We start from the raw sequence: 18,847 nt of genomic DNA on the forward strand, positions 1-18,847 counted from the left end.
AATACTGTAAAAAATGATTGGTGAGTAGGTATAAAATCTAAACCTCACTATTCGTCGGGGGTTAAAAAAGCAGATTATTTTTTTATCGTCACATCACTAGTGGTAGTGAGATATAGGTGTGCCGCGATAGATCGCCTCTGTTTGAATAAACAATCGCACTCTATCAGGCTGTGGAAAAAAGTGGTACTGCAGCAATCAAAACACAACGCTTTGTTTTACTCTCACAGATAAAGGATGTAGATATTGTACCTACGTAGCAGTAAGTAAGTACTGACTGAGGGAGTATATGAGGAAACCGAAAGATTTTAACTGAGCATTTCTGAGGGAAAAATAAAGATAAAATGTTAATTATGTTACATATTATGACGTCAAGCTAATCTTGCCAAAAAATATTTATTAAAAAAATACTTTTTCCCCACACTAGCTCGGAAACACGTGTTTTGTCCTTTAATACCAGCGGGTAAAAACGCATTTTATCCACTAGTGGGTAAAGTAATTTGACATTGAATAAAGTCAAATTATCTGCTTTAAAATTGATAAAAGTTGGTGAATCTAGTAATAAAGATGATTTACCACCTGTGGAACTACAGGAAGCAGTGATAAATGCATTTGTTGCGTTGTAGTTTCCTCGCTATAGTTAGGGGAAAAGTTTTGTGTTACACTCGGGTGCAAATGTATTTTACTTCTCGTGTGTTAAAAAACTCGCAAGTTCAGGATTCTATTCTCGAACCACTCGCTTCGCTCGTGTTTCAACTATAGAATCCTTTTACTTGCTCGTTTTTCAATTCCACACTCGGCGTTAAAATACAACTTTGCCCCCTTGTATAACAAATAACTATTTTGCAATGTTGATTAATATGCAATGATAGTTGATTATGTCCGATAACGGCATAATCGCCATCAAAACAGCGTTTTTTCTGAGGAATAATAAGTAAGTAATTGTTATTCTTTTAAATGCTTATAACTCTGAAGTTAGGCGAAGTCCAGAAAACTTTATATGACATTTTACTCTTCTAATGTGATGTGTACTATACGTAGGCCGCTGTTAAAATGATTCGGTTTCCTCATGTTACACCGTAGGTATATAGATATTTATACATATTTGTATGTCTTATTTTGATTTAATTTATAATTCTACATATTGAAATGTTCAGCCAGTGAGTCAGTCATACCATAAATTAAATATAACAAGATCATACCATCCCATACATTAAAATGCGACCGCCTACGAACGCTCTTACACTCCACCACACATAGATGGCGCCACAAAAAATGCCTTGTTGCCACCAATTATTTGTAGATTGGCATTAAGTGTCAATTCCGAGCCGTAAATCTATGTAAAAAGTGACACTTAACGCCATCTACAAGTATAATCGAAAGCTACAAGACATTTTTTTTGTGGCGCTATCTATGTGTGGTGGAGTGTAAGCGCGGTCTTAGGCGGTCGCATTTTAATGTATGGGATGGTATGATCTTGTTATATTTAATTTATGGTCATACATACCAATAAATATAATAAAATAAAATTAATACTTAACCAAAACAGAAGCCAATTGGCTCACATATGGGATAGCCAAAATATAGGACAAATAAATATTACAGTATTATTGGAAATTCAAAAAACAACATCTAAAGGTAATTAAATCTTTAAATAATTATTTGTTAGAGCCGTAAGAAATAGAGTAGGTATTCCAATAAAATCCGAACTCAAAACGCACAACTCCCATGTTGTGAACGTATTTAGGTAAGTATTTAAGTCATAAATCTAATAATCCGTACTGAAGGAATGTATCATTTTAGTTTCCCTAAAGTAACAGAGATGGATCCAGATCCAGCTTGTTCGGATATACCTACTGAGGCTGTCGGATTCAACGCTACGTTTTCATTACCTCTCCCAGACATTAATCATTATTCCTAGGCAAGCGTGGGCGAAGCGGCATAACTAACGTAATAACTGAGATATATCTGCTCGAAGATTAACATCATACTTTATTAATTTAACGATATCAAATCTGAAGTTTTTTTAATATTGTAATCATAATTGTAAAATTAGAAGTGTAAAGGGAACGTAAGATGACACCATCGAATCACACTTAAAATACCTACTCTTAAATAGTCGAATAATATTAGACGCTTAATATAATAACTACTATGATATCGAGTGTTACGATTACTAAGATTGATATTATTTAATTAAATAGGTAAGGAAAAAAGATCTTAAATTAAATTAATTGGCTAAGTAATACTCACCGAGCATTGTATTGCAACTGATTTTTTCGCCACTGATCATGTAGCTATTCAAATCCGTAGCTTATGATGGTCGCCGTAAATTATAGTTCACAGTAATTTGGAATATTTTTGTAAATTACATTAATTATTATAAAAACATTTCTCTCAAGTGAAAACTTGTGATAAACTTACACACAAATGAAAAGTATGATTTATTACTCAAATTGTACGCAATTGACGTCATTGAATTAATATTCGTAATAGTTATCATTCGGCTGGAGAATTTAAAACGTATATTAACGTCGAATTAGTCCTTTCCGTATCTCTAGCGCAGCGTAAATAAATAATGAAAATAAGTTCGGAATCATCACAGAAAAGTGCGATGGCGCGGCGTTTATGTCAACAATACGGGTGGGTCGGAGCGCGTGGAGACGTTCGCGGGGTTTTCGTGAGGTTTATGATGGTATGGTGCTTACCATGGGTCATGGTTACGCGTGGTCGTCTGGCGTGCCGCGAGCTTCACGCGAGCAGACTGTTGCTCGCGGCCGGGCGAGCGTGCGCGCGCACGAGCCCCCCGCGCCGGCCGCCACGCGCCTTCCCACACTGTCATCCTCTTTGTCTCAGACTTAATTGTGCATTGTCAACTAATCAGCTCCTCGGCTGACTGTTGAAACGTGGTGCAAACCATGTACACCTCCCGACCTGTACAAACGCAACATCTTTTATAAAATGATTTATGACTTCTAGAATCCTCAGAGCATCCTTACCACAATGTGCCTATGAAGAAACTTTTCCCGCATTTTTCTCTGTTTTATAAATAGCAAATGCCACTCCAAGTTTAAAAAATAAACTCGCTGTTGCATTTTCCCTCAGAATAGAACCTAGGAAAAATAAAGTTGTATGCAAAGTTGTTTCAAAAAGGCATCAATATAATTACCTACTTATTAGAGTTGCGTTTATTGCTTAAACATTAACATTATTATTAGAAGCAATAAAATTGATAAACAACACTTGAGCTACTAAATTAAGTATTTGCTCATGTGTAGAGTAAATAGATATAATATTTATCATATCAAATTAACTACTTAAGTTTTAAAAACGAAGGTAATCAGAAAATGTTAGCGAAATGCAGAACTCATCTCCGCAGTTTGAACTCTCCTTGGCCTCCATCATGCGGCTGGGCCTGGATTCTTTTCCGAGATTATAATTAAATACCTATATATATATGTATATCTGCGGATGCGTCTAATCGCTACGACTCTTTTCATACGTTTTGTTCGAGTGCCAGTTCACACTAATATCCTGATTAATTAATTTGTTTAAATTCACCAATGTGGGACGATACTTTCCCGAATAAACCTTCAGATAGGTAATATTAATTACAATTTTAAAATTTTGCAAAAATAAAGCCCATATTTTTTGTAAACTGCGGGCGGTGCACGGTGAGATAAAAAATTAAATACATCTGCAAAATGCTCGGAGAACGAACTCCCAAGCGGGACGCCACGCGAACGAGGTTAGCTTTGCAAATACTGTCACTGTTCACATTTTTTTCGAGAGTAGGTAATTAATTAAGCATTTCTGTTATTTATTTATTAGCCATAGGGAAAATAATAATTATTTGTTTTATAAAAGGGTAAAATTGCTGTTTAACCGCACGTGCCAATATTGATACCTGAGCAAGCGAAAGATTCCAACATTGAACCACGAGCGTAGCGATGGTTCAAGGCATGAAGGTTTCGCCACCGAGTGAAAAACATAATTTTTCAAAGTGTCATATTTAAGAATCTATTACATACTTTCTCATAATATATTTAAGTATTCTGATAACGATAATACTTACCAAGGCAAGTTCTTTTAAAAATACTTTAAGTAGTGCAATTAATCGCGAGTAGGTAAAGCTGAATTCACTATGCTCTACCTAGTACCGACTTATCGTATCTTTCAAAGGCACTCATGCATTCATCAAATTTTAATGAAGCCGCGTCTCTTTAACCCTCGTCACACTTTGTCGTGCTTAGCTTAGCACTTCACCACCGCTCTCACCGCAGCCGGGCTCCTTAATAGACAATCAATAAAACTGTCCAATCAAAAACAAGCAAACAAACAATTTATTCCAGAATACCGTCAAACTGGTGATGCATTTGCAATATCTCCTTCTTGATCTTAAACACGGTCAGATTTCTGCATAAAGCTTTGTCTCTTGGATCGTTCCAACCACCGTTCACGTCCACGTAATCGAAGCTCGTGTACTGGTCCTCAAATTCAATATCCACGAACACCTCGATATACGTCGGGAACAAGTGACTGCTGACCTGGTCTCGCAAATTATAAATCTGATGAACGCCCGCCTGGACGTCACACTCTGCGAATGATCCGAAGACTATGCACTTGTCGGTTTTGTATGCTCGGGGAAACTTACTGGACATCACTCTATACTTGTCGCCGTCTATGCGATTCAAAGACAAATAGGACAGAGATTCGGCCCACGAATAATCATCGATGTCACAAAATAAGTCGTAATGAGACACAATGCTATTCCACGTGGACAGATCGAACGCTAAGACACCCGAATGAAGTGCAGGATCCCAAGACATCACGTCGACCGTGGCATGATCATCTGAAGGCTCTGTAGCCGCTAGTGCCAATAACTCACATCCAGGTATTGTGCTTGATATCTTTTTCATAAGGAGTGTCATGTAGAGAAAATCATCAATAAAAATGTAATCATGTTCTATAAATATGACTACTCCGTTATGGTTATCAATAATCTTTAAATTCTCGAACACGTGATTAGCAGTCCACCACCAGTAGTGTTTTTTCTCAGCGTCTTGTGGGTTCCGGAACCGACCGTGCATGTCCGGGTTCGAAGCGCCATTGCAGTGTAAATATTCTGCTACGCTCAGGCTCTGGTCAGGGACGCAGTCACCTGGCGTAAAACCTGGGAATTCGCTAGGATACAGTTGCAACGAATATGGAAAATATATTTGCATGACACGGCAAAAATCGATAGCCTTGATTAAATTGTCAAAATGTTCATCGTATCGTGAATGAGAGAATACTATAAGTGTCTCTTGTATTCCAGTTACCTGTGATAGCGACATGATCATAAACTTCAAATTTATCGTAGATTTCTGCACAAAAATCACTAAAATGACGGTGTCTTCTTTAATCGGTCCGAACATATCTTGATTGTAAATAGTTTGCTTTTTGTTGCGGTCCAGAACTATTTCTTTAATTTCAGATGTATTCAAAATTCTAGCCGGTTCCTTGTCGGGAATAAATAAATGTTCCATTTTGCTCGAACGAATAATATTTGTTAGCTCCTCATGTCGAAAAGATTTTATTTGATAAACTGCTATCAAAACGATAATTATCAAAACCACCAGAATATTACGGATCAACACAAAACATTGCCTAAAATCTTTTCTTCCCATTGTTTTTAATGTCAACCCACCATATAGATTAGCCAAGAGGGCTGATATTTTACTTTTCGCCGGAACCATCTGATTTTTACAGTGAATAATGTAAGTTCATTATAACTCGGTAAAAAAACTTACATTTCTCAGTCAGCACTGTAAATCACAATTCAATAACGACATAAAATTGCTTTAAAATCCACATTTAGGTATAAAAGTCTCTTCAATTATTGCAATAATCTGACGTAATTATCATCTTCTTTTCATATGCAAAAAATCATAAAATATTGGTCTATGGCAAAGTCTATGGTACTTCAATACATAACGTATGGAATACATAACGTAGTGATTCAATGCTCTTTGACATATTATACAATTATACCCATAGAAATAGGATGACAAAGAATGCTCCTCAAGCTTCAAAAACGAGACCAAAAATGACATGCACGTGTGTGCGTAATATGTGTATGTGTGTGTCAAACATAGTGATGTGATGTCTATAGACATAAATATTCTATCGATATTCCTCTATTTTATCGACTAGGTACTTTTCAAATACTGTTCTTTTAATATGTATTATAATAAAATTACATACGAGTATTACGTATTTCTTTATTTTTTTTTCTTTAGGTAAGAGATTTCAAAAACGCATACAAAGTTAAATTCCGTTACAATGGTCCTGCCAGTCAGTGCTGATTAGATAACCGACGGTACAGTCAGCAGTTTCGCCGCTTCCTCCATCAGCTTTATTCCGCGCGCAGCAAAAATCCAAGCGTACTTGAAGCCCTGGATACATAGTAATTTCTTGTTTAGTTAGAGACGGCGGGATGATGGGATTTGATGCTGCTTAATCCTAAGCGAAAGTCTGACAAAAGAGAGTAGAAATTAATAAGGGTGCCACCGTCTATGTAAACCGTTTTGCATGTGGCAACTATTGAGTCATTTTGGTATAAGAGCAGTAAGTGTTGATATGATAAAAAAATAGTTCTATTACAGGTAACCCAAGCGCGGATCCAGAGTTCGTGTCCGCCCCCCCCCACGTGGTAAAGGCCCGGGGCACCAGGGGGGGGTCACGTGGTCTATTCGTATGGCCAACTTAGACCGTTTTCACGTTATCCGATCCGATATCGGATGTCGGAAGGATTTCAATAGAAAAAATCCAAGATGGCGCCTGTAATGTATGTGATATCGGTCCCACATCCGATATCGGATCGGATAATGTGAAAACGCACTTAGGCTCCAGGGGTGGTCATGACCCCCCCCCCCCTGGATCCGCGCATGAGGTAACCTTGTGTCTCCTTGTGATGTACAAAGTCGTGGAAAGTGGCAAAGTAGAAGGTATAATTAGCTATTTATTATTATTATTTATTTATTTCGTGTAACAGAGACACATATTTTGTTAGTACATACATGAATGAAAGTGACAATTAATTAAGGGTTAGTAGGAGCCTAAATCTAAAATATTTACATATAAAGTTAACCTACAGAGCTACCACTGTATGGTGGTCAAAGGGGAATGTAATCCCGCACAGTGTAGCAATAGCGGACAATCAGGCTTGTCCGCTATCATTCTCAGGATGACATTGGGACTGTCCCGCACCCGGCGCAGCAGGCGCGCGCTATTGCATTGGCTGTTATAAAATAAAAATTTATAATAATAAACTAATTATAGCAGTGAATATTAGTTAATGTTTTATTCTATTATTATATAAATCTTAATAATTACATAATATCGACTAATATAATATTGTACTCCTGTAAGTTATCGATACTGTCATTATGAAATTGTCAAGCCCTAGCGTAAACTAACAATTTAGGTTTTTACACAAAATATTGAAAATGATTGACTATTTTGATGAAATATTAGCACACAGCAGAAGAAAACCTAATAATAGACTATGTGAGTAGGCTTCTAAACACTTTTAAGTTATTAATTTGACAAAATATCGTAAAGAATAATTTCAATCGCAAGATCATAATTACTTGTGAAATTAGTATTTCAGCGGGTTATTTGGCCCTGTAACAGAACAATCTAGTACACTGCACGACACCATATTTTACACATCCCTTTTTAACCGACTTCAAAAAAGGAGGAGGTTCTCAATTCGACTAAATGTTTTTTTTTTTATTTTTTTTTTTTTTTTGTATGTATGTTCCTCGATATCTTCGAGAATTGTGGACCGATTTTCAAAATTTTTTTTTGATCGAACGGGTATAACCCCGAGATGGTCCCATTGGCACCAAGTCAAGGTCTGATGATGGGATCCTGGAGAAATCGAGGGAACTCTTCAAATGTTATAGGCACATGTAATGTTTTTAGTGTATTTTTCAAAGGTAAACCAGTATTTACGCCTGATGGTAATAATTTTGTGTGGCTGAGCTGATGATGGAAGGTCAACTCCTCAATGGTTAGGAGTTAAAGGATAATTCTTTCACTAGTGTACATGTATTCGGACTGATACGTATAATATCAATAGGAACCACTAAAAATCAACAAATAAATAAACTTTTTAACAAAAAATAAAACCGCCTTCAAAAATAAGCGCGTTACAAAACACGGAGAAACTAAAAAGCAAAAAATAATAAACCTTTGAATTCAGATTTCTTATCGTATTGCAATAATCTAAACATCCAAATTATAAACAAATCAATTATTTTTGGAGTCGGTGCCAGCCTGCGTATGGTTGGGTGGGGCAAACAGGCAATAGCAAGGCGACGAACAGGTCTGGTACCGACTGCAAAAATAATTGATTTGTTTATAATTTGGATGTTTAGATTATTGCAATACGATAAGAAATCTGAATTCAAAGGTTTATTATTTTTTGCTTTTTAGTTTCTCCGTGTTTTGTAACGCGCTTATTTTTTTATTACCCCAACCCCCGAATTATTTATTATTTTGAATATTTTCAAAATATGTAAACAAAGCCGCGGCCGCTAGCGGCCGCTGTCGGACTCAGAAATGGTCACGTTTTGTCATCGATAGTCCGACTCTTTCTCACTCATGGGATGTTCATATACGTGACGGCTTCTCTTTCGCACACTTCAGCTGTCTTTAAGCGTAAGCGAAATGATAGGTCTGTGATTATACCAAATACCCTGGCACGCCTATTGTCAAAAAAAACCGGCCAAGTGCGAGTCGGACTCGCTCACCGAGGGTTCCGTACAGGCTTTCAAAGGTTAGAATATTCTCATGTTTCTCATATAACTCTAAAGACATGACTAAAAGTATAGGTACTAATGAACATATATGTACAACACACAACAACATAGGTGTATAGCGCCATCTCTCGGTGAATTCGCTAACTAATTTGCGCGACAGGTATAGTATGTTGGTTTTTCAGAGATATTTTTTTGTAATGTAAACCGATTTCGACAATTTTGGCTTTATTTAAAAGATAATGTTTTACGTAAAATCTCGTATAAAAAGCTTTTTGTGACATGATTTTATGTTTCCTGCAAAGGCAGTATGGGCACACCCGCTCCCCGCTGAAAGTGCCGCCCACACCCTCTCGGTTACCTCACAGTTACCGCCTGTCAAAAACACGAACAGTCGACCTGTCATATTTCACTCATACAAGCATAGTACGCGTTCACCTACACGAGCTAAGACTGTGTGCTAGGAATGCGCCCCTTTCAATATAATATATTTGATCGCCAGTGTCCGAGGTGTGACATGGGGCCAACGGTTGGACCAACCCCTCGACCAACCCCTTGACCAAGCGTGTAGAGGGCTACTTGGCCGTACTTTGGCAGTTGGCGCCAGCGCTGGCCGGCCAACCGACTAGTGTCGGTTTATTGTCCAGTGTTGTCCACACATCAAAGGATTGTGACCTGGCTAAAAGAGTAGAAAATTAATAGGAGCACCAACGTCTATATATTTAAAGCTTTGATATAAACCGTTTCACATGTGGCAACTATTTTGACACCTTTTGAAACTTTCCTATTGGCCGCTGTACACATGGGGCCAACGGTTGGGCCAACCCTTGGAGCACCCCCTTGGCCAAGATAAGAGTCGCTGTTTACACATTGGTGAACCAATCACTTAGCATTGACCCTTCACAAAAGATGGACGTGGAATGGAAAAGGCTAGATAATTCTAGGTCATTCACTTTGTCGGCAAAATTTAATTAATAAATAATAACCTCGTGATAAAATTAAATTATCTGATAGGTATATTAACAACTTTTTGAATATTCTGATAAGCACATTTATCTTTTTTAGGCAATACATTAAACATTAGCAAGGGTATTTTATTTCCTAAAATCAACACTATTATTGGCATAGATAAACTTATTAATATCTGGGCGACCGAGCTTCGCTCAGCTCTATTTTAATATATCACGTCTTTAGATAAAAAAAAACTTATAAATACAAAAACAAAAAAAAAAGACAATAAACAAAAACTTAATTTCTGGCCGGGATTCGAAACCCTGACACCTACGATCTATCTGCCTACATTAGACCGACCTCGTACGACTGAGCTAAGCGGAATCGATGCGCGCGCGGCGAAATTAACGACCATATTTTTACGTTTACTAACGCGAAAGAAAAACTCATGAAAACTCGAAAATTCGCGTTTTCCGGGATCTAAAGCTACGCTAGATCGATTTTTCACCCCCGAAAACCCCCACATAACAAATTTCAGCGAAATCGTTAGAGCGGTTTCCGAGATCGTCGGTATATATAAATAAATAATATCTGGGCAACCGAGCTTCGCTCGGTTCTGATCCTTGATCGCCATCTAGTTCAAAAATGAATAGTACCCACATCGAGCGAAAGAATTCTCAGCCTTAACAACACAACTACTCCACACGAGATGGCGCGCATTTCGCCACAAAAACTCAAATAGTGTATTTTCTATTCGTTTTAGCCTTGACCTGTGTCGCCATCTAGTGTTTGCAATAAATAGTACTTACATCGACCGAAAGAATTCTGTCTTAACAGTACAACTACTGTACACGAGATGGCGCGCGAAGAAAAACGCATGAAAACTCGAAAATTCGCGTTTTCCGGGACCTAAGGATAAGTTAGACCGATTTTTCACCCCCAAAAACCCCCACATAACAAATTTCTGCGAAATCGTTAGAGCGGTTTCCGAGATCGTCAGTGTAAATAAATATATATATAAATAAATAAATAAATATACAAGAATTGCTCGTTTAATAGTATAAGATTTTCGTAAATCTTTCACTAATGTTGCTGTAGTTAAAAAAATAGTTTCGTTTCGTTTCTACTCTTTTATGCCAAGCTGTAAGATTTTGTTGTTTTTTTTTTCTTTAACACTCATTCAGCAACCCAAGGTCCCTTGAGCCAACGACCAACGTGTGCAGAGTGCTACTTGGCCGTATGTTGGCTACGTGTTGTCATTGTCTACATTTCGTTGGATGGACTCGTCTCCTTAGGCCTGCGTGCGTGCGATCCAGCATGCGATTTTAGTTACGTTGCGGGCTGTTGAGGTTACATACAATTTTGCACAGCCATCAAATACCGCAATGTAATAAAACTCGTTATGCGAGTTCTCGTACCGTTTAAATGGGCCCTTAAGCTCGGCGACACATGCGCGAGCGCGCATTTTGAGAGCATAAGCGGAGCGTTAGCGGAGCGAAATGATAGCGATGTGCCGGACGACCGCTGGCGTTGCGCCCAGTGGACGCCGGCGGAAACTAACGAGCGCGGATTACGAGCGGAATGCGCGCTAATGCATTCAAAACGCGCGGAGGCTATGGGCTTCCTTGATAGAAAGTCAATGAGTCCCAAGTCCCAAGGTAACACAAGCCCAAATCCCGAAGATTATCATAGGTAGGGTGAGGCACCAAAAATTTAAATCTTAATAAGTCAGTCATAATAGGTCCAAATTCAATTTTTTTTATTCAGTGCATTTGTTATTTATCTAGCTCTAAATTTTCATCATTATTTTTTAATAAAACTGAATAGAAGTCGAGATATTTTAGTTTTTTTAAAAGATGAACAATGGCTCATTGTGTACAATCTCTGGTACAGACTGAACCGGTACTATGTATTCAATGAACCGGCCTAGTACACAATGAACCTACCATTATATAATTGCATAGTTTTTGATAAATAATTGCAAAATATACAAACTGATTTAGGTAAATATGGGGAAATTTAATAAATACAACATTTACAATGTCAAAAATGCTTATTTATTTAAACTAAGAGTAGTTTACTAATGTAATCGTCACAATATTCTTCGTTATATGAAAAATAAAGTCTTGCACTTCAAAAAACTTAAATAATATATGTATTATCATTTATTTTTGTACTATATAGTAACGTTATATTAGATATATTTATATTAACTCTTAAACATGGCAAAAGTTGTACAAAATAGACCTTCCAAAGGCTAACTAGAGAATTACCTAGAGAACCTCCTGGTTCATTGAGTACTCTAGCCTTGTGGTTCAATGTGTGCTAGATATACATTTTCACTTTTTAAATTCGGTAAAAAATAAACGGCACAAGAAAGCCGCATCAGTGAATGTCAAAAAGATAGAGAAATAGTCACTCCGCACAACTGATTAATTAGATAAATCAAACATAACTATACATTCTGAGAAAATAAAAAAACTAAATACTTACTTTTTTTTGTTTTCTTGTCCAAAATCACAAAATACTTCACTACACGTGCAATTTCAACGCGGACCGGCCGCCGACTGGGGAGCGAGCGGGGGAACCTTAGCGGCGCGTGCCTATGTTCGCAGTGCAGTTACACTTGAACCCACCTTGATGATCATCTAAGTTTTCCTTCAGAGTTTTCCTAGTTCCCGAAGTGCCCTGTAATTGATAGCAATGATAGCCATCTCTAGGTAAGTACCTACCATAATATCTTGATGCAGTGACTGGTTTACGAACACCATTGAGTGGCCATTTGGCCAACTTACGCTAAAATACTTTGTAATCGTTTAACACATATTATGCTGTGCTCTTGTGTGTTACTGTGCTCTTATTATTTACGAAGTCAGAGAATTTTCGTTAATCTCTAAAACAATGAAACTTTTACTAGACCTAGTACCTAAATGAAATGTATGTTCTGTCTGACCCATCCTAACTTTTTACCTTCCTTTTTGCTGCTTAGAAGAATATCGATTAATATAAAATTACAGAATCCAAATGCGCGTTGATGTCATGCATTATGTTATTCCCAGAAATCACCAAATTAACAGCAGGGCCAGGCCCCGTGCCGAAATTTCTGACGCCAAACGAAAGCGATTGGCTCTGTCGCGCCATCGCCGCGATAGAGATAGATATCTACTAGCGCTTCGTTTCGTGAGCGTTTCGTGAGCGATTGTGCCATTCGGCTAACTGGGAAACCATTTCGGGTATCGACACGCAAACGCAAAAACGAAGGGGTGTTATATAAGTTTGACGTGTCTGTCTGTGTGTATGTATGTCTGTCTGTCTGTTTGTCTGTTTGTCTGTCTGTCTGTCTGTGTGTGTGTCTGTCTGTGGCATCGTAGCTCTCGAACGGATGAACCGATTTTGATTTAGTTTTTTTTGTCTAAAAGCTGAGTTAACGACTCAGCATTGCTAGAGTTGGCACAACTTGATGTCCCTTTTGAGTGCACGTCTACTGATCTAAAGGTAAATATCTTGGTACTAAAAATTTGATAGAGATAATGGCAAGCATTACAAAAGAGAAACACGTTTCGTCCGTGAATCACTGTAAAACTTTATTTTGTCACATTATTTCTTTTGCAATGGGGATTTACGAGTATATCATCTTGTTAAGGCATAGGGAAGAAATTTCGACTAGGGGGCAATTTTTATCCATTAACTCGGTTTCCATATTATGTATCCACAGAACGCGCGTGCCATATACATTATACGTACGACCAATTAACACTATTTACTAATGCAAAAATGGTTAAATTATTATTATTATTTAATAAGCAGGCAGGCAGTTAAAGAACTGATATAGCCTGTATCCAGTGATCATTGTGACTAGAGATGGGTAGGGGTGAGTAAATACTGAGTATTTACCCGTAATTTACTCAAAGCACCGAGTAAATACTCGTATTTACTCATTTGGGTGAGTAGAAACTGTTACCTAAAAATAATTAAAAAAATGAGTTTTAAGTACTTAGTCGTATTTATTTTAACTGTGTGGACATGTTTAAATGAGATTTATATTATTAGAAGCTTATGGGAGTCTTAGTTTGTCGAAAAAGAGGTAATCATTGTGAGAAAAAAATAGTGATAATGTTTAGTTAGCAGTTTTGTTTAAAAAAAGCAGGTATTTTCAGTAAAAGTATGAGACCTAAATTAAATTGATGTTCTAGATAACGGCATGACGATCGGAAGTGATTGTTAATGTGGCACTTACGACCTTTTATTAAGGGTTTTCTAAAGAAAACTCAAAAATGGCTCAGCTGATGACGTTTAAAGTACTAGTTTTGTGTTTTGTGTTATATGGGCAATAATTTGACGGTTTCTGGATATTTTTCCAACAACGAATTTGAAAGTTATAAAGGTATAAACATTATTTCGGTCTTAATTATCGTTTTATTCCAAAACTGTTCATATTATTAAAAAACTTTTTTAGAAACATTCAATTAATTTTTAAAGACCTATCAGATGATGTATAACACACTGGTAATTTCTGAATTTTATTTTTGTGAAAAATAGTTACATGTATGGAGAGCACATCTTTAAAATAAAATTCATATAAATTTGATTACTTAACTTAGTAGCCGATAACAAAATACACCAATATTTCTAATTTGTATTTCCATTTCAGCACGCTAAATAGTTTATACCCACCAATTTGAGTAAAAACGAGTAAATACGGGTATTTTGAGTAAATACTGAGTATTTACTCGATATTTACTCTTGAGTATTTACTCACTACCCATCTCTAATTGTGACAGTAATCATAGCCGAGTTGTAGATGTGATGTGCTTGTCTAGTCTATTTTTAAACTGATTCACATTTTGTGCTGAGACCACGTCTTCTGGGAGTTTGTTCCAAGATCTCACTACTCGATTGCTCAAAAAGTGTTTATAAGGGTTACTGTGAGATCTATCTCTCTCTAGCTTTAAGAGGTCATAGGTAAATATGGACCAAAATCAAAATTGAAAGTGCCTCAGTTGAAATTGTTCCCCTGTACCTTACTGCTATGGAATTTATGGAAACTCTCATTAAACACCCAGTAATATAGTAATATGGTAACTAACTACGTAAAATTCTTACTATTCAGTAGGTACAGTCGCGTTGAATTTCGCGAACAAAAATATGTAAAAAGGGCTCTAATATTAAGGACAAAAAAGCGTGTTCAGATATTTTTGTTCGTGTAACTATGTAATGTAACTGAACGTGACTTTACAGTGGAACTTTAGTACATTTAATAAGTTTACAGGTAACGAGCCTGATTGTCCCCCTACACCTTATTACGAATAATCTTAGGAAATGCAGGATAAGTAGTGTTAGGATCTAGGAGACTTAAGAAATACCATTATACACTAGACCGTTTAGGTTTTTTACAATATTATTTTTATAAAAGTTAAATATAAAAACACACAAAAAACAATACAAATTATTTACAGACTACCCCCACAGGCCATCCCGTAAAAGAGAGCAAGAAAGAGATATAACTTCTTCTCGCTTTCACTTAGGGGATGGCATATGGATGGGCTTAGCTTGGCACAGCCCGGTAATACCTTTATAAAGGTGTGATAGAAAGACAAACCGTGACCTGGGGCCATTGAACTACTATGTACTACGTACTAGACTACTAATGACAACTCGAACATATTCTGTGCGCCGACCGGCAGCGACGGCAGCGCGAGGCGCATGCGCGTGAAGCGAACCGTGTCATAGAGTAAGACTTGACCACCTAGACGCGACACTTTTAGTGTAGAGTTGTAGACCTTTGTTTTATACTTTGCGTGTGAAATACTAAGTAGTTTACTTTTAGCACTATTATACATTGTGTTATATTTAATTTCTACTCAGTGAAATAAAAATAAGTAATTGTTTTTTTCATAAATTTTAATTTCCTTTGAATAAAATTAGTTTTGTTAGTTTCTGTCACTCAGAATAATAATCGCGCCATTCACCTTGTTTTACCTCCCTTAAACACCGGTTGCATTAAATACTATTTCAGTTTTGGTGTCACTATTTTTCGTCAATAATGAGAATTATAATTCAGAAATAATTCAAAATCATGCTTATTGTAAATATTATCGACTAAAATTCGTATTAGAACCGTGTAATATTCAAAACTATAAATTGAAATAAATATTTTTATATTATATATTGAAAACAGAATATGATCACAATTATTATACCTTATTACCTACATGTCATGTCTGCGCGATTCATCTATGATTCCAGTTGTCAAAATGGCGGCCATAGCATCGCGTTTAAGGAGCCCGTCACTTCATTATAATAATTACTTAAATTAAGTTAGATCAAAATAGCTTGTCTACTAACCGATGAAATGTGACACAGTCACTTTTATTAGATTTTCTCGTATAACTTCAACAGTATCTTATAGCACAGGAAGGCATTTTTTCATTTTATTTGTGTGCAGTCAGAGACAACCTCCTCCCACCACGCGCAGAGACTGACTGAGGCAACATAAGTCCACTGGACTTATGTTCGTGGCGCAAACTTTTTGTTCGCCGTGTCCTCTCTAGTACATTATACCTCAATGCCTGGGGCCCGTTTCTCGAAAGGTACAAGCCTTGTATTAAGCAGGGATGTAACGGATGTGGTTTTAACGGAACCGGAAGCGGAAGCGGAAGTTTTGAATTTAGTTTAACGGAAGCAGAAGCGGAACCGGAACCAGAAGCGGAAGTTATAGATGTTAAAAACGAAATGAAAAAATACCACATAAGTATAACATAAACCAAAACTAATTAAATTACCTAGAACTTTTAGGTGTTTACTGTTCAGCCTGTAATCAGCAGTTTGTAATCAGCCTTTAGGCCCACTTAGGTTTTAAAAACGAAAAGAAAAGTAACCTGATATTTTATCTTAAGTATATCATTCATTACAATCCAAAAATTTAAATCACCTTGAACTTTAAGATTGTTTGTTGTTTAGGTAATCACTAAAAATCACATAAGAATCCTTTTAAACCTTTATTATGCCGTAAAAGGTTTTAGAAACGAAAAAGAAAACTTACTCGTAGGTAGTATAATACAATCCAAAACTAACCAGTAAAAATTATATGTGTAATTGTTAGCACACAATTAAATTTTTAAATTAAATGGAGTGATTGTAAAAGAAGTAAACTGTATTTAATAAACAAATCTAAGGGGAGCTTCTAAGGGGATCGTAGATAAGCCCTGCACCACTGAATAGTTGTTCACTCGCTACTAACTAGGTGGACAGGACAAATATTGGCGCGCAATGGAATGAAGCGATTAATGTTTAGTATCGCAGCACGTGGCAAGCGGAGAGATGAGCGAATGATAGGTATAGACCTGTTGGTCTTTGATGTACGCCGCTCATGTCCCACCGTCGCGCTAGGTTCCGACATCCGTTATAACTTCCGTTTGAAAAATAACAGAACCGGAACAGAAGCGGATGTGTAAAACAAAACGGAAGTTCCGCAGTAACGGAAGCAGAAGCAGAACTCCGTTACATCCCTGGTATTAAGCTAGGAACACACTACGCGGACGTCCGTCGTAAATCGACCGCGGACGGGAATCTGGACAATGGAAATACACATAACCGTGCAAACTATCGGTCGACGGACGCGGACGTGGCCTTGAGCGCACGGACGTCCGATCGAAATCTGGCTCTCTGGATGTTTTGTTCCGTGCACACTGATAGGTCGCGGTCGCGGTCGTTTTACGACGGACGTCCGCGTAGTGTGTTCCTAGCTTTACAAGTGCGCGAACTGTCAAATCGTATGGGTTGTCATGGCAACACACTTGTAACAGGGGCGACTCACTCCGCGATCCTTTCGCCGCGCTACAAGTACATGCCGGCGGCCGCGAGTTCGCGGCCCATTCAGTGGCGACGACCTTCGCGCGGCGCAATAGAATTCAATGTCGTCTGCACGCGTGCGGTCCGTTTGTTAATGTAGGTAAGAATTTAGAATGGCGGCGTTTTGTGAACATCAAAGGAGTGAGCCTTCTGTACTTGTACTATTATATATTCTGTGCTTGTAAGTTGTAATACAAGGCTTGTACCTTTCGAGAAACGGGCCACTGGTCATAGTCATGTCATAGTTAAGTGAGTTAATATGAAAGTTCAAACCATTGAGGTATATGTACTACGTACTAGAGGCGACGTTGCTAAGAGAATTTTTAACACACCCCACTGCGGTCCATGGACCGCAACGTTGTCAGTCGTCTCCAGGCCCTTGCAGTGCAGAGACGTGCCGTGATTCATTTACAATCCACGTGAATAATGCGTTCTTGTGTGCTTAAAAATTGTTCTAATCACTCGAAAAAATCAAATAAAAGTCAAGGTGTGACATTTCATCGGTAAATTAAACAAAAAACTCGTCTATAATATTTTAAGATTGAATATTCTACAAACACGCGAGCGGGTGCGGACTGCCGCCATTTTGGTGACGCAATCATAGACTAGAAAAAGTTAACCGCGCAGATGTGCCATTTACATTGTTCCTACTAATGTGTTTCACTTCTAATATATTTGCGAAATATATATATTTCTATTTGGAAAATTATTAGGTAACTACTTACTACTTCATGAATTATGTTACTATAATATTAAAAAAGTTTATTTGTTTATAAATTGTTAATATTTTTTGAGTGAAATTGTATTTGTAGCACGCTCACTTTTTGCAGTTTTCTTTGGCCTGGTCATGAAAAAAGGGAACAATGGATACGCTTTATCCAAAAATTGTGCTGAGGAAACTTGGTTACCAACTGACCACACACATATTGTTCATTCATTGTATTTTAAAGAAGAAAATAAGTACAGCACAATTATATTATTTTGTATTGTTTAAGTTGTAAATAAATAAATCATTTTGACTAGAATAGCCGTATTTTAACTAAATGTAAAATTCCCATTAGGCAGAATATAATAATGTGTCACATCTGATGGTAGACCTACTCTATGCGTAAATGGCCGCTCCCCCCACCCCGCGCATTTGTCAGCATGTGCAGTGTTTTCGCTTGGCAACGTCGCCTCTAGTACGTAGTACATATACCTCAATGGTTCAAACAGTCATACTAGTCCATAGACTGAAAAAA

At 37.3% G+C, this 18,847-nt stretch overlaps 2 protein-coding genes across 2 annotated transcripts in view; both read right to left on the reverse strand.

Annotated features, from left to right (window-relative positions):
• The window catches only part of LOC125224638, a 225,140-nt gene extending 222,406 nt beyond the window's left edge, over positions 1-2,734 (reverse strand). Inside the window, exon 1 of the mRNA XM_048128064.1 lies at positions 2,706-2,734. The gene's annotated coding sequence lies outside the window, so the exon portion shown is untranslated. The remainder of the gene's footprint in view (positions 1-2,705) is intronic.
• Positions 2,735-4,340: 1,606 nt separating this feature from the next.
• On the reverse strand, positions 4,341-5,525 carry LOC125224639 (alpha-1,6-mannosyl-glycoprotein 2-beta-N-acetylglucosaminyltransferase-like). The gene has a single exon (XM_048128065.1). The coding sequence runs from the start codon at positions 5,523-5,525 to the stop codon at positions 4,341-4,343; it is 1,185 nt and encodes a 394-aa protein (XP_047984022.1).
• Positions 5,526-18,847: the final 13,322 nt, after the last annotated feature.

This window comes from Leguminivora glycinivorella, chromosome 3 (genome assembly GCF_023078275.1).
Source record: "Leguminivora glycinivorella isolate SPB_JAAS2020 chromosome 3, LegGlyc_1.1, whole genome shotgun sequence".
Lineage (NCBI taxonomy): Eukaryota > Metazoa > Arthropoda > Insecta > Lepidoptera > Tortricidae > Leguminivora > Leguminivora glycinivorella.

Coding starts and splice junctions, on each gene's coding strand:
- LOC125224639 (XM_048128065.1), bottom strand. CDS start 5,525: ATGGAACATTTATTTATTCCCGACAAGGAACCGGCTAGAATTTTGAAT.